This window comes from Lepisosteus oculatus, chromosome 4 (genome assembly GCF_040954835.1).
Source record: "Lepisosteus oculatus isolate fLepOcu1 chromosome 4, fLepOcu1.hap2, whole genome shotgun sequence".
Classification (NCBI taxonomy): domain Eukaryota; kingdom Metazoa; phylum Chordata; class Actinopteri; order Semionotiformes; family Lepisosteidae; genus Lepisosteus; species Lepisosteus oculatus.
Window position 1 is genome coordinate 29,192,380 of NC_090699.1, and position 13,280 is coordinate 29,205,659.

Genomic DNA, 13,280 nt, shown 5'->3' on the forward strand with positions numbered 1-13,280 from the left:
TCCATTTTAGTGCCTAGAGCAAGAAAATGTAGGTCTAAACATAAACCTCTAGGTTTTCTGCAGAAATAGCTTGTTTAAGTTCCCCCCTCCCCCCATCTTACTTATATTACAGTATATGTTTCTGATTCCTGTGACAGGTGTTTGTCCAGTCTTGAATTTTGTCGTCCTTTTCTATGACATGTTTTAAGCAACAGTTATGGCTTGAGGTGTTTGGGGAATGCCGAAATGCCTTTATTTAAATAGATGAATCTGTACAGTATACAGTATGTATACAAACAGTTTGTACCATAGAGGAGGAAAATGACTAAATTTGTGCATAGAAACATGCGTTTTTTTTTTAAAAAGAAGAAGGACCAAAGATACTTTACAATTACTTTAATTTCTCTTAACACATTTGCTCTAAAATATCTGGTGTGTAGTCACTAAAAAGCCTGTCCTCTTCCAGATGGATAGTCGTTTTCTTGCTTCAGAATAATTCATCTGATGTTCTTAGTTTTTTTTTTTCTCCATGACTTGGCTTCTACTCTTAGCAGATATTGAACACCACTTTGCAAATATTTTTAAAGAATTTTCAATTTGAAGGTAAAGTGCAGCCAACACAATTTAATAAGATCATCTGACAACCTCTTTACCTTCTTTCAAAGCACTGGATTAGCCTTCTCAAATCCGTGGCCACTATATTCTCAGTCCACTATATGCCTTTCTAATGAAGGCTTCTGGAAAGTACTGGAAGGGGTGCTGCAAATGTTCTCTTTATTTTTATACACTTAAGCGCCGAGGAATTCCATTATTAGAAAGAAATTGTTGCAATAATAAGGGTCAGCCTTTGGGAGCTCGGTCGATGTGTGTATAAATGTGTTAATGTGTGTGAAAGAGAGACACAGAGCAAAAGAGAGTGCAGCCTTTATAAACTCAAACAAATTGATCCAAAGCAGCGATGGCATCTTCTTAATAACTTTCCCGGTGGTACAGCTGTACATTTCATTGGAAGTGTCTCCTGTGTCTGTTAGTTTACATGGCAGCACGGACGGAGCTGCCACACAGACAGACAGGTTTATCAGCGTGGCTGCAGGAGCAGGCAGGACTCACCTGGCCTGACAGAGTGGAGAATCAAGGCCGACAGGAGGAGATTCCTGATTGTCCCGCTGGTGTGCCCCTCCATCTCCTCAGCCTGGGCTGCCTTGGAAACACACAGACACACACAGTTATAACCTGCTGGACGTCATTTCATGGGGCATCTTTACTTCCCAGTTCCTGCAGGCAGCAACTACTAGTAAGGAAGTTAACTACTGGATATAATGTACTGACCAAGACACCTGGCAATATTGCTGATAGAGTCCAAGAGCTATTGATATGTATGTTATAGTCAGCATTACTAAGAACTATTATCTCTGGTTGAGTCTCTTATGGCAGAATGCTTAAATTGTGAATCTCCTTATATCATAGATAAAAATAATCTTGAACCACAATGAAATTGCTGGCAAACTGACAAATGTAGACTACAAATATTGCTGGCCATTGTTACCAGCTATTGATGGTAAGCACTGTAGGCAATAATTACCAAGTGTAAAACCACCCTTAGGGGCATGAACAAAAACACACGCAGCATGAGTCTCCGAGAGATGTGCTTCATGTCTTTGGGCCCAGTTAATAGGTGTCTCCGGATGCTCTGCTACTGTATGTGAGATTCATGCCCAGGTTCAATCAAGGACCCACGCTGTTTGCACAATATACATACTAACACAGCCAAGATGAACAGATTAGCCTTTAAAACTGCACCATCACTGCACACAGGCTGGTTTGACTATGGTCCTACAGTATGAGTGTACAGGACTAGAAATAAGTCTTATTTTGAGCAAATACTGTATGCTCCAATGTGGAGTCAAAATAATATTCACGTCACCCACAAGTAGGACACCATAGGTTGTATTAGTTCAGAACACTTGCAGTACTGCAACCTAAGTGAAATCCAAGCTACACATCAGACTGGTTTCGAAGAGTACTGTTAAAACAGAACAAGAGCTCCAGTATTTGCCTTTTCTTTCAGCTTCACACTTGACAATCTCCAAAGAGTCTTCTTCCTTATCTGAAACACCATGAACAAAGAGCATAAAAAATCTTGTGATTAATTCAGTGACACTTTGAAAAATGTTTTGTTTTGATCCTCAAAAGTCCTTTTCAAATGACATGAAAGTCCATAACCAATGAATGGATGCACCGGAACATACAAATTAATTTACCCAATGACTATTTGCCGATACAAAAACACATACAAACAAATCTGTTCTAGGCTGAGAAGCAATCTGTACAAACCAGGGTCTTGGACAGGAAACTGAATACTGAAAATGAGAAGAAGCTTTGGATTGGCGTGATGTATGTCAAGACAGCAGTACAGAAAGACAAAGAGGAAGTTGCTTTGCACTTCATTGCTTTCTGAGGTAACAATCTGAGGAGCTCTTTCTGCAGTATTTTATATTACAGAAGTAGAAGTACGATTGCGTGCATTTACAGTTTATCAAACATAAACATTTTGTGGTGGCATGAGCTAAGAAATTTTGATTTTGATTTTGTGGATGTATTTTACGGGGGATCGGGAAATTTGCGTGCCTTAGAATTTTAACTTGCAAAAACCTTTTAGTGCACAGAGCAGCAGCTTTGATATGAGCATAAAGGGAAATTGTTTGGCCTGCTGATGGTTTTGATGTAAACTTTCTGGTTCTTCTCTGGGGTGGACCGTCTTCTAGAAATAAACTGATTTCTGTCCTACTTCTGATCCACTACACTACAACATTATACAGTACATGCAAGCAGCAGGAGCAGCATCTCCTCCACAAAGACCTGAAGCTTGAGAAAAATGCAGTTTCCTGTTCAGTAACTACAGTACGGTAACTCTTAAATGCCTTCAGTATCAATAGTCCCTTCAAGTAGGGATGGGGGGTCCCATTGATTCTCTTCTGTTGTCTGTATACTGTAGGTTGTTAAGGGTTTAACAGCTAATTTACATCATCTAATTATTACAGTATAATCAAGGCATTGCTCCGTTAATTATCTTGGAGAATTCTCTCAGTGAACAGCTCCTGTTGTAAATTAATTAAGTCAATAGTAAGATGAAAATTAATGATGCAATAAAAACAGATATAAATGAAATTAATGTTTCATTTACTTATTTACTATATGTGTAAGAGAATGGTAGAATGATCAGGTGGCTTAGCCGATCCCCACTGAGGACGGGAGTACATGCCTATATGTGCACTCAGCTTCATTATAATGCCCTGTGTGTTACATACACTGCACCAACTTAATAAACTAATGCCATCTGGGCTTGTTACTCTATCCTCAAACAATATATGTGATCTGTCCCAACAGTTTTTATAGTAAAAGTTCATTATGCTGTTCAAATTAATTTAAGAGGTTGTCTAATTACTGGGGAAACATTGCATATGGTACAAGAAATGGTACAAAACCTGTTTAAAACAGGTAATACATACCCAGTCTCATTAATACATGTCAACATACAGTACCTGGTGTTTTAATGAATTGTTAAAACACCGTCCAGTGTTATCGGGAAAGGTGGGTTTATAATTTAGGATGTTGCCCTCATAAGGGGCTGTACTCCCAGATTTCTGTATTGGAAGCACAGCAACTGGCAACTACTTTCTTTGTCTGCCACACTGTCTACAGCTCCTCTTCACTGTGATAACACTTTATCACAGGATAACACTGGAGAGGAGTGCTTCAATCCCACAAGTGTGTTGTGAGGTAAAATAGGATGCTTTAATACAGCTCAGCTGTGTTCTAGTAGTGTGTAAATCATCTGAATGGCAGATTAGAAGTGCTGTGAATTGGTCCACAGCTCTACTTTGTAGATAACCAAGCAATATTTCAGTTGTATTCCTTTGATGTCAGATGTAGAATAGTGGATGGGGTGAACACTCCAGCTGAGCTGACCTTAACTGCATACACTTACACATTTTGATAGAGCGCTACAGCTTTAACATTTTATAATTTATAACTCCTACTATACCAGCAGCGTCTCCCAGCTGCAAAGTGCTTGCTTTCAATGAATTTCCTCAATCCAAACGGGATTAGATGTGAAAATACCCCTAGGCGATCTTCAGATCGAAAAAAGAAATCTTGGTTCTACTCAGAAATGTGTCCCTATAGTTCAACTTGAGATTTAGTCAGAGCACTTTATTTTAACAGAGATGTTTACATCCCTTTACAGAAACATTTAATTTTAATTGGGTTTCCTGTTTTCTCAGCACTACCAGGGACTAGGCCCCACAGTCCCAGCTGAATGAACTCCGACACTTAGTATTTAAACTACAGTCCAACCATGCTATTGGTTTCGATTTAATACTATTTAACTATTTATCAGGACAACTGATTGGCTAATACAGCATGTTACATTGAATGGGCACAGTTTTATGTAGATGATTACACACATTTTACTGAGCCAGGAAGTAATGATTGGGTGATTAGTTTGACAATAGTAGACAAGTACAAGCTGATGTGGCTGATGAGAGATGTAGTGTACACTGTAAGTAGAAAGACAAAATGTAAATTATTTTGTTATCCAGCTGAAGAAGGCAGAAGGTATGCTGTGTCTTTTATGTGCATGTATTTTCACCCTGGCAGTGCTGTGCAGACTGTACAGTAACTTGCCTGGATTAAGGGTGGGTTAAGGGGGGAGGGGGCATTAGGGCCATGTGTGATCTATCAGCACTGGGTTTTGAGTGTGAGCATCGCTGCAGAAATTACCTCCAGAAATGGAAAAGTCACTGAGGCGGACAGACCCTCACAGACATACCTGGCACAGCACATCTCTCTCCCTCTCTCGCTCAGTATGACTGACCATATCTGCTTTGCCCCCGCACTCTCTTTTGTCAAGTTCCCCATTTTCCCTCCGATCTTTCCCTGTTCCTATTTTTGCTTTTCATGATGAACAAATTGATTTTCTGCTGGTAGTTTGCTGTCCATTTTAAATAATAAGCACTGTTTATTTATTTAAAAGGGCCATTTTCTGATGAGAAAATTGTACAAGATACAATACTTTACAATTATAGATCTTTATCCTTAAGAAAACCCAGACACAGCATCTGAGTGTACCATTATGTTTTCAGTTGACCTTAGTTTAGTACTTCCCTCTGGATAACTAGGAACATTAAAATAATATTACAAGATGGGGTGAGGACATATATAACACTGGGTTTTAAACTGGAAACTAATTCTCAGGGTAAACATACTTTTAATAGATCAAACACCCTCTTTAAAGCACTCTTTGCAATAATTATTGACAAATCTGCAATAAAAATGATCTTGTAAGTAAAGTCTAAATAATAAGCAAGACTACATCAAATTGTACAGGGCATACAATGGATTAAGTAGCAAATGTAGCTAATTTAATTTGTTATATAATATTGTCAACTGCTGTATAATTCTGTGCTCTGTGGGTAACTGCTGTGAAGGGTGCCATAGCAAATAAAAAGATTGATTGAAGCCGGTTCCAGCTGCTAAGACAATTTCTGTTTCATGTAATGACTTTCTTTTTTCTAACATTTCAGATAAAGATAATTATTGCAAATCAGTATGGTTCATCTTGGAAATTTTGCTTTAAATAATAGAGGGTGGTCATTCAGTTGGTGCATTGTTAACACAACAAATTAATCATTTGAAGGACTATGGAGCTTGGATGCCTTTTCCTGTGGAAATTCAACTGAATTTTGTGGAATATTTTCAAGGCCTAGGTGCAGGGTTTACAATAAACCAAAATAAGCTATTTGAAAGGGCTCATGAATAGTAATCCAACTTGTTCTATTCCTCCAGACATCAGCACAGAGCTGTTACAGGGACAGAGTTTAAGGAAACAAGCATTTGAGTGTGATGAGTATATCTTGCATGAGAGAGACACACGGAGATTGTAATTACCAGAAGCGCGTTAGAAACATGGCAAACAGCAGGTCTAGAAAAAAAAATATAACACTGTCAGGTTTTGTCGTGCTTACTTTTGTAGGTTCTATTTTTATCCAAGGCAGGAAAAACCTAATTTCCTTTGCGCCATGGACAAGCAACTTTGTCAGGGTCCATCAAACGTAGGCTTGTATACTTTTTACTTTAAAAAATAAAGGTATTGAATTTTGTGGCTGCTGGGTGCTGCTGTCAGCAGGGCTCAGCTGAGTGGAAACCTGCAGCTCTTGCCACCCCACTCTCACACTGGACACCACTCGACCACTTGACGGGTGCCAAATTAAACAGGAGCTGCACAGTTTGACCAATTTATTAAATAGTGTCACTGGAATCAAAAACGTTAAAGGAAACACCATCTGATATGGGTCGGGATGGAGAACAGAAACGTACCCTTTAGAGATCTAAACAATTCTATTGACCAAGACTGAAGAAACACCCTTCTGAGCTCGTTGGTGGTTAAATAAGTCCAAAATACCATACTGTAAGTATTGGTATAAATAAAAGGCACTCAAACTTCATAACTCAAAACATGGAAAAGAACTAGCCACCTAATGTAAACATGCCAAAGAACTAGCCACCTAATGTAAGGGAAATGAACTGTCTTCAGAAGCCTGGTGTACCTTCTTGGTATATGCTGAATACGAAACCATACATATTTCCTATACTGTATATACCGTAGGATACAGTATATACAAACTAAGTAGATCTATAAATTATTTGATAATAAACATATGAGTATGTCATGTTTTGTTTCATTAGGCTAAATTTATCTCAAGTTTTCACTACGCATTCACTTGTAGCTGTATTACAGTGCTGAAGATACTGTAAAAAGGTTCCTTTTTCTAAGAACTGTAAACAGCAATAATACCACTACTCCAGGTGGCCATAAAGCGTTTTCAGCCCAGCCATCAAGTTAAAGTCCTGGACTGGGTTTTGTTTTTGCCCTTTTAGTCATACCTCCCTAAATGCTATTGGAGCAGAACAACATCTCCTAGGCCGTTAGGCAAACTCAGATCAGTCTATAATTTCCAGAAAACCTGTAAGCAATCTCACCCTGGGGGAGAGTGAACACAACATGCAAGTTCAATTGTAACCCAAAGATAATCTTCTCTGATCTGTAATCTTTTATTTTGTGATGTTGGTAGCATAGACCGATTGGAGGATAAAGAAATAAGAAATTCTTAACAGTTTGTGAATGGAGGAAAAAAAAACAAAAGCTTAACTATGAGAGAGGTTAAAAAAGCTGGGGAGCACATCTATATCTATAGTAGTTTTCAATCAGGTGCCATTGAGAATTTATTAGGCATCCATCACCAGCCTATACAATATAAACAAGTAGATGGTCTCAAGCCCAAAAATAAGTGACTTTTCATCTGTGTGGATCACAGCATAATAAAGAAACATCCCCTACACATAATTGAGTAGCATTCCTCCTTTACAACACCATCTTCACATAAGTCTGCTACCACCAATCTGCCCCTGTCAGCCTTGGAATCTCTAGAGCGATGTTTAGCACATAAATACCAACAACAAGGATTTGTCAAACTGCAGTGCTAAAAACGAATGGGCATTATCTTCCCTTCACAAGATATTTATGGGGGAGTCTGTAATTGAACACGATAAATCCACGAAGTTTGAGTTATGTGTGAAAAGAAAAGGCTGTTGCTGAGAGCAAGAATCTTTCTCTCATACTGATGATAGAAGCCCCGAGAGCTGTTCCGATGGTCACAAATTTCACATACAAAATATTAAATACCATCAGTCTCACTTTCCCCAATTATGTTCATATCCCAAAATGGCTTTATAAAATGTAGCATTTAAAATGAATTTTAAATATAAGACTTGTTCCTTGAGACCTTCAAAATGTTGTCACAACTAAGAGTCAGCTCTAAGACATTTGCTTCTGCTTTGGCCTGACTTATGTTTTTTAAATTATGTAGACATAACTTTGGAGTCCTCAATTGTGCCTTTAAGTCTTGGTTTACAGAAATGCCTCTGTACCCACTGAACCATTCGTTTTAACATTAGAAGCTTTGCAGTGGAATCCAGAAGGTTCAGTGCCAAATGAAGTGAGACGACTATCTAAGGCCATCTCAGGAATCCTGATCGCAGTTGGCTAGTGACATGACTCGAACCTAAAACATCTGGATCATAGAACTCAACCTGAGCGCAAAATGAGCACCTTTCCTGGTTCAGTCACTGAGGAGTTCCTTCCACTGTCCAATTTAGACGGCTAGTGCAGAACATATTTAAAGGTAGACTGGTGTCCCTTGTCCTTGACTGTTCAGAATGTAGCTCTCAAGACCTGCATTTGCATGCTAACAAATAATTTAAAGAAGAAATCAGAACAAATAAAGAAACTGGGACGTGAGTAATGCAATTTAGTATGAAAAAACATAATAAAGATTTTTAATTCCCCTCTCTTTGAACCTGTGAAGCAAGTGGATTAATTAGAGTAATTGAGCAATGTATAGAACAAATCAGAAAACAATAAATTATTGTTATTATTAATGAGCATTGAGAATTCATTTCTTTTAGGGAAATTATTTTTTGGACCTGTGAGGTTCCGTGGCTACACAAGTCTGGGGCTTTACAATACAGGTGCTGAGAATACAGAAGAATCCCACTCACATTATTAAATATCTTAAATTATTTTGATAAACTGAGAACTTTTATTTTCTTTCAGAAATTCCCAAATGCCTTTCTTTCTGTAAATGCAATCACCCACTGGGGGAATTCACAGAGGATTTCACTCTCTGCAGTACTAGCACAATCTCCTCAGTCATGAGAAGTCCTCTTTTTAATGGGATGGGCTGAATGGGCTCATCTTCTGTTTTTCTTGAGGTCTCCCAATTTCTGCTTCACTGCACTGGATGATTTAATGGCCTTACAGCAGAAGGTGGTATTGTTTCAGGGAGCCTAGCTTATGAGGTGGGATAATTCAGTCACTTAGACAGCTTGGGTTAGCTCCAGAAACCGAAAAACTGAATTCTCCCTTCAGTTTGCTTCCCAAGTATTCGACGCACTGTACTCTAGTGGGTTTTTTACTGTTTCTACACTGTCTAAAAGCTGTAGGAAATGACAGTGAAAATATCAGTACAGAAAAAAAAACACTTTAAACACTTGACATTTACCGTGAGATGCCTGGAATTGCACAATTATCCCAATCAATTAACTCATAAGAAATTAGTCTCCCCACGTTTTCCCCTCTGACAAGTGTTTTGAAGGTATGTAAAAATGGGTGTGTTGTGCATTCTTTGTTCATGGGGAAAAAAAAAAAACTAATGCACAAATTCTGAGTTCTGTTTCCCAATGGAGCAACATGAAGGGAAACCAAACAATAAAGAACATTGAAACAGAGACTTTCTGGTCCTCTTAAAATATTGGGGTACTCCCATAATGTGCTATGGCTACCCTAAAGCCATACCCAAAAGCAGCTTGAGCCCAGAAATGAGGAATTGCAACCTAAGAGCTGGAAGGAATATTCCTCTCCTTGTTTTATCAATCAGCAGTGGAACAATCCCAGGAGAGATGCATAGGAGCTCATCAAATATTGGGGTCTTCAATACATTCTTGAGCAGGTGTTTGGTATGGCCAGCCCCTCATACATCAATTATTTAATGACTCTAGCAAAATCTAGACATGAAAGAATATTGAAAATCCAGTATTTGACTAGCTGCAGTTTACTATTTATTTTTCGCCCTTTTATGTGAATGCTATCTTTATATCTGCTTTACATACTGTGATACGTACAGTATGCTGGTTATTCTAGTCTTAACTGATCCAGACAAAAACTGTGTGAGCAAAAGAGTTCTCAATATCTGCCCTCAAAGTGTGGAACCACATAGGAGAAACATTAAGATTTGTCAATTTTCTCATTTAGGCTAGGTTTATTCTATAGCAATATTGTTAATTATATTAGGCCACGGGGGGTTTTAATTATTGTCCAATATCCACTAGACAATCCATTCAGGTTTTGTTTAATATGGAAAAAATGAGGTTTGTCATTTTCTTCCACTTGCCTTTAATATCTTAACGAGGGCTTTAAATGCAGCGAGAATACAATTCACATCAATACCCGATTCTGTCAGAAGTACTGCAAGCAGCCTTGTGCTCACCGAGTTACGCTAGAGCTCGGCTGCCTGTGAGCAATAAGTGCCCTACGAAACAGGAAAGTGTAATCCCACCCTCGGGAAGCACTGAAAGATCCTTGACTCCTGCAAGCATCTTTACAGCCCGTTATTCCACATCTTTTAGAATGTCTTGTCCCCCTCGTGCTCTTTCCTCTATATATCAAAGGAATTGAACGCTAGTATTCACAATGCGTCCCCGCTTCGGGTTTGTATTAAAGAAACATCATCTCCTCGCGGTGACGTTCTCTTCCACCTAGCACGCTTCACTGCATGATGCCCAGGCGGACAAATTAAAGCGCATTAGATGAAATCCGTGAGTTGTGCAAGTGCTCTCGTTGTTACTATATTCGATTTCTATTAAAAAAAACTGAGGAATTTGTACCGATCTTCTCTGAAAAATAACATTAAACATTGGAGAGGCATCATCAAATAATCAAAGCAACATCTCTTTCGGTTTTTCTGCCAATGTACTGAGTTCAGGCTACAAGAAACGGCCAAGACTGCCTAGATGATGCAGTTTAACCTTCTGTTACTTTATATAAATCACACATTAATAAATAACTACTTACCGCGATATCCAGCAGAGTTGCCGAGATACAGCCTAGACACACTCCAGAATCACACAACTGTTGAACTGTTGGCAGCTACTTTAGTATCTATCTGCTAAGATGTGACAGTTTTAGTGTAAAATAAGAAATCTTATTGTGATCTGAAATAAAATGCACATATAGTATATTGTCAAATATAAGTGATGCAATGAATAAATATTAAGCGTAAAACTTTTTTAAACATCCTACAGTAAGACACAAGCGCTTTGTAAAAAGAAAGCAGATGTTGCTGTAATCGCGCAGAGGCGCTTCTCTTGTTTGCCCTTACTCTGCTGGCTCTGAACTTTAATAATACCTACAGCAATTTCATTTTCATGACTGCCCTGGCCTGCGCCCATGAAACGATTATTAACATGTAAGGTAAAGTAAGTCCCTGCGCTGTAAACTGATCCGCGGACGAGGAGATACGAGACGCTCGGCGTGCCGCAGCCAGGTGATAGCGAACCCTCTATCTTGCTGTACAGCGCAATCCTTCATAACAACAACAACAAAAAAAAAAAAACTCATGGATCTTTGAAAGTATAAGAGCATAACAAAGAAATAATAATGTTAGCAAGAATCGCAAGTTTTGCCAACCATCTCTCTATTTATCCAATGCCTCCGCTTTAAAATATTATATGTACTTGATATTGGCTTCTGTTAGCCCCCAGGTAGTATTCTTTGCCGCGCTGCATTTTTAATAGGGTATTACTAATGCATGTCTCTGTGTGTGCTGCCCGGCGAACACCACAAATCACGCACAACTCCATGAAAACGCACGGCTCCCATTGTGAACCCCACACTCCAGCCTTAGGTCACAGGTTAAAAAAGGTTACCGTTGGACCGCTGTTTGGCACGGAATGTGCTGCTGTAGGAATGTGAATCAATATTATAGCGTCTTACCTGTCTAACCCGTGTCGTTCTGTGCGCAGCGCGCCTGGAGAGCAGCTGTTCTGCGGTCTAATTACTAAGTGAAGTATACTCCTGTTAGCACCTTGGTTTTTCCGTTTTCACGGCGAAGAACGTGCCTTCCTCCTTTGTTATTCTCACGACTTCTCTCTGCTGGGTCCTCTTCAACTTCCACACAGTGGAAGTCGGTTTCCAGTCCCTCGTCTCCCGCTCCCCCCACTACTAAAAGTGCTCGCTCGATCCGGTGGTCTGGATAATTCCCTCAGGACTAAAAAATTAGAACACCTATTCCTCAAATGTCTCTATCTGGGATAATACTCGTCACTCTATCGTTGTGCAGTCTCATATCAGCATATAATCAGGCTAAAACGAGATGTTAAAAACAATCGTAGTAGCCTGTATCGATTATTCTGTAATTAAATTATAAAGTATGTATATAAATATCCTTTACTAAAAAAAAAACCAATAACATACAAGCACTTGCTCACCTACTTTCGTTGAAAAATGAAATGCCTATCAGTTTTTTACCATCCTTTTTTTAAAAAAAAAAGATGTTTCTTAACTGCGCTGCATGTGTCGCGTCAGTTCGTGGGAGTAAATCAGTTCTCTCTTAGTTCGTCTTTTCCGTAACATACTGTTTTATTAATCCTAATAATAACACTGGAATAATTACTCAATTGATGCTTCGGTCACAAATTAGAGGCATGGAAAATTCGTGATCTAATGATCCTCCCGGCAAAATACCACTGGAGCTGTTCACCTGAGCACTGTTCTCTGTCCACCGACCCTCGAGATATCTGGAATGAATGAACTCAGGAACGATAAAAAAAAGTATTTCCCTTGTTCCCTCCTTCTCCCCCCTCCTTTCCGGAGAAAGTAAGTTAGCTGATTAGTTTAGAAGACCAATCCGCTGTTTTAGCTCGAGTTTTTTTCCGCTCACGTGTCATTAATATTACAGTGGATGACAACTTGCACCACCCAGTTCTCTGGACTGTTCAGTCTTTGTGAACTTCAAATCTTCCTTTCTTAAACGCATACTATTAAGCTTAATCGTAGTGTAATCGAATTGGTCTTCTGGGCCGTCTCAAAGTATTAGCCAATACAAAGGTACCCCTCTGCCTTCGGTTTTAATAACTGCATAGTCAGATTAATACGACACCCAGATACCTCACACTCCAACATACAGTAATTGCAAATTTTGAATAGTCTTTGACACCTTGATCTATTCACAGTTTGTTTGGGAAAGTAAGTAAATACAGTAAAAGAAACAGTGAACAGACTGTTCGGTCACGCTGCAGTTGTCTCCAATTTTCATTCATGAGTTCCTTTCTCTCCTTTCTCTGTTTTTAACAACTGCAGTTAGTTGAATTCACCTGATCTCCTCAGCGATCCGGCAAAGTGTTAGTGGCACGGCTATCACACGCCCCCTAGAGGCTCCCCGTCAAATTGCTGTTTAAAAGTCCCTTAGAATTCTTTTAGAGAGCGTTTTGAAAGAAACAGCGTTCGGTATGAATGGTTTTCTCCCCTATTGATATTTCAAGTATGAAGGGTAATGGACATTTTGCTAAACTTTCAACGACTGAATGAACAGTGAAGACAATTTCCTGTTGAGTACATATTGAATCTGTATGAAGTAAGCTTGTCTTAAACGTCTTTTTTACACCTGAAGAAGGCTCTACAGCTG

The 13,280-nt window shown here is 39.0% G+C and overlaps 1 protein-coding gene across 1 annotated transcript in view; it reads right to left on the minus strand.

Moving 5' to 3' along the window:
• cdh23 (cadherin-related 23) overlaps nucleotides 1-12,021 on the minus strand; it is a 198,507-nt gene extending 186,486 nt beyond the window's left edge. The window contains exons 1-2 of the mRNA XM_069189026.1: nucleotides 11,591-12,021; nucleotides 1,090-1,180 (exon numbers count right to left, since the gene is read on the minus strand). Coding sequence (XP_069045127.1) covers nucleotides 1,090-1,162 — 73 coding nt within the window. The 5' untranslated portion in view covers nucleotides 1,163-1,180; nucleotides 11,591-12,021. The remainder of the gene's footprint in view (nucleotides 1-1,089; nucleotides 1,181-11,590) is intronic.
• Between the last annotated feature and the right edge of the window lie 1,259 nt (nucleotides 12,022-13,280).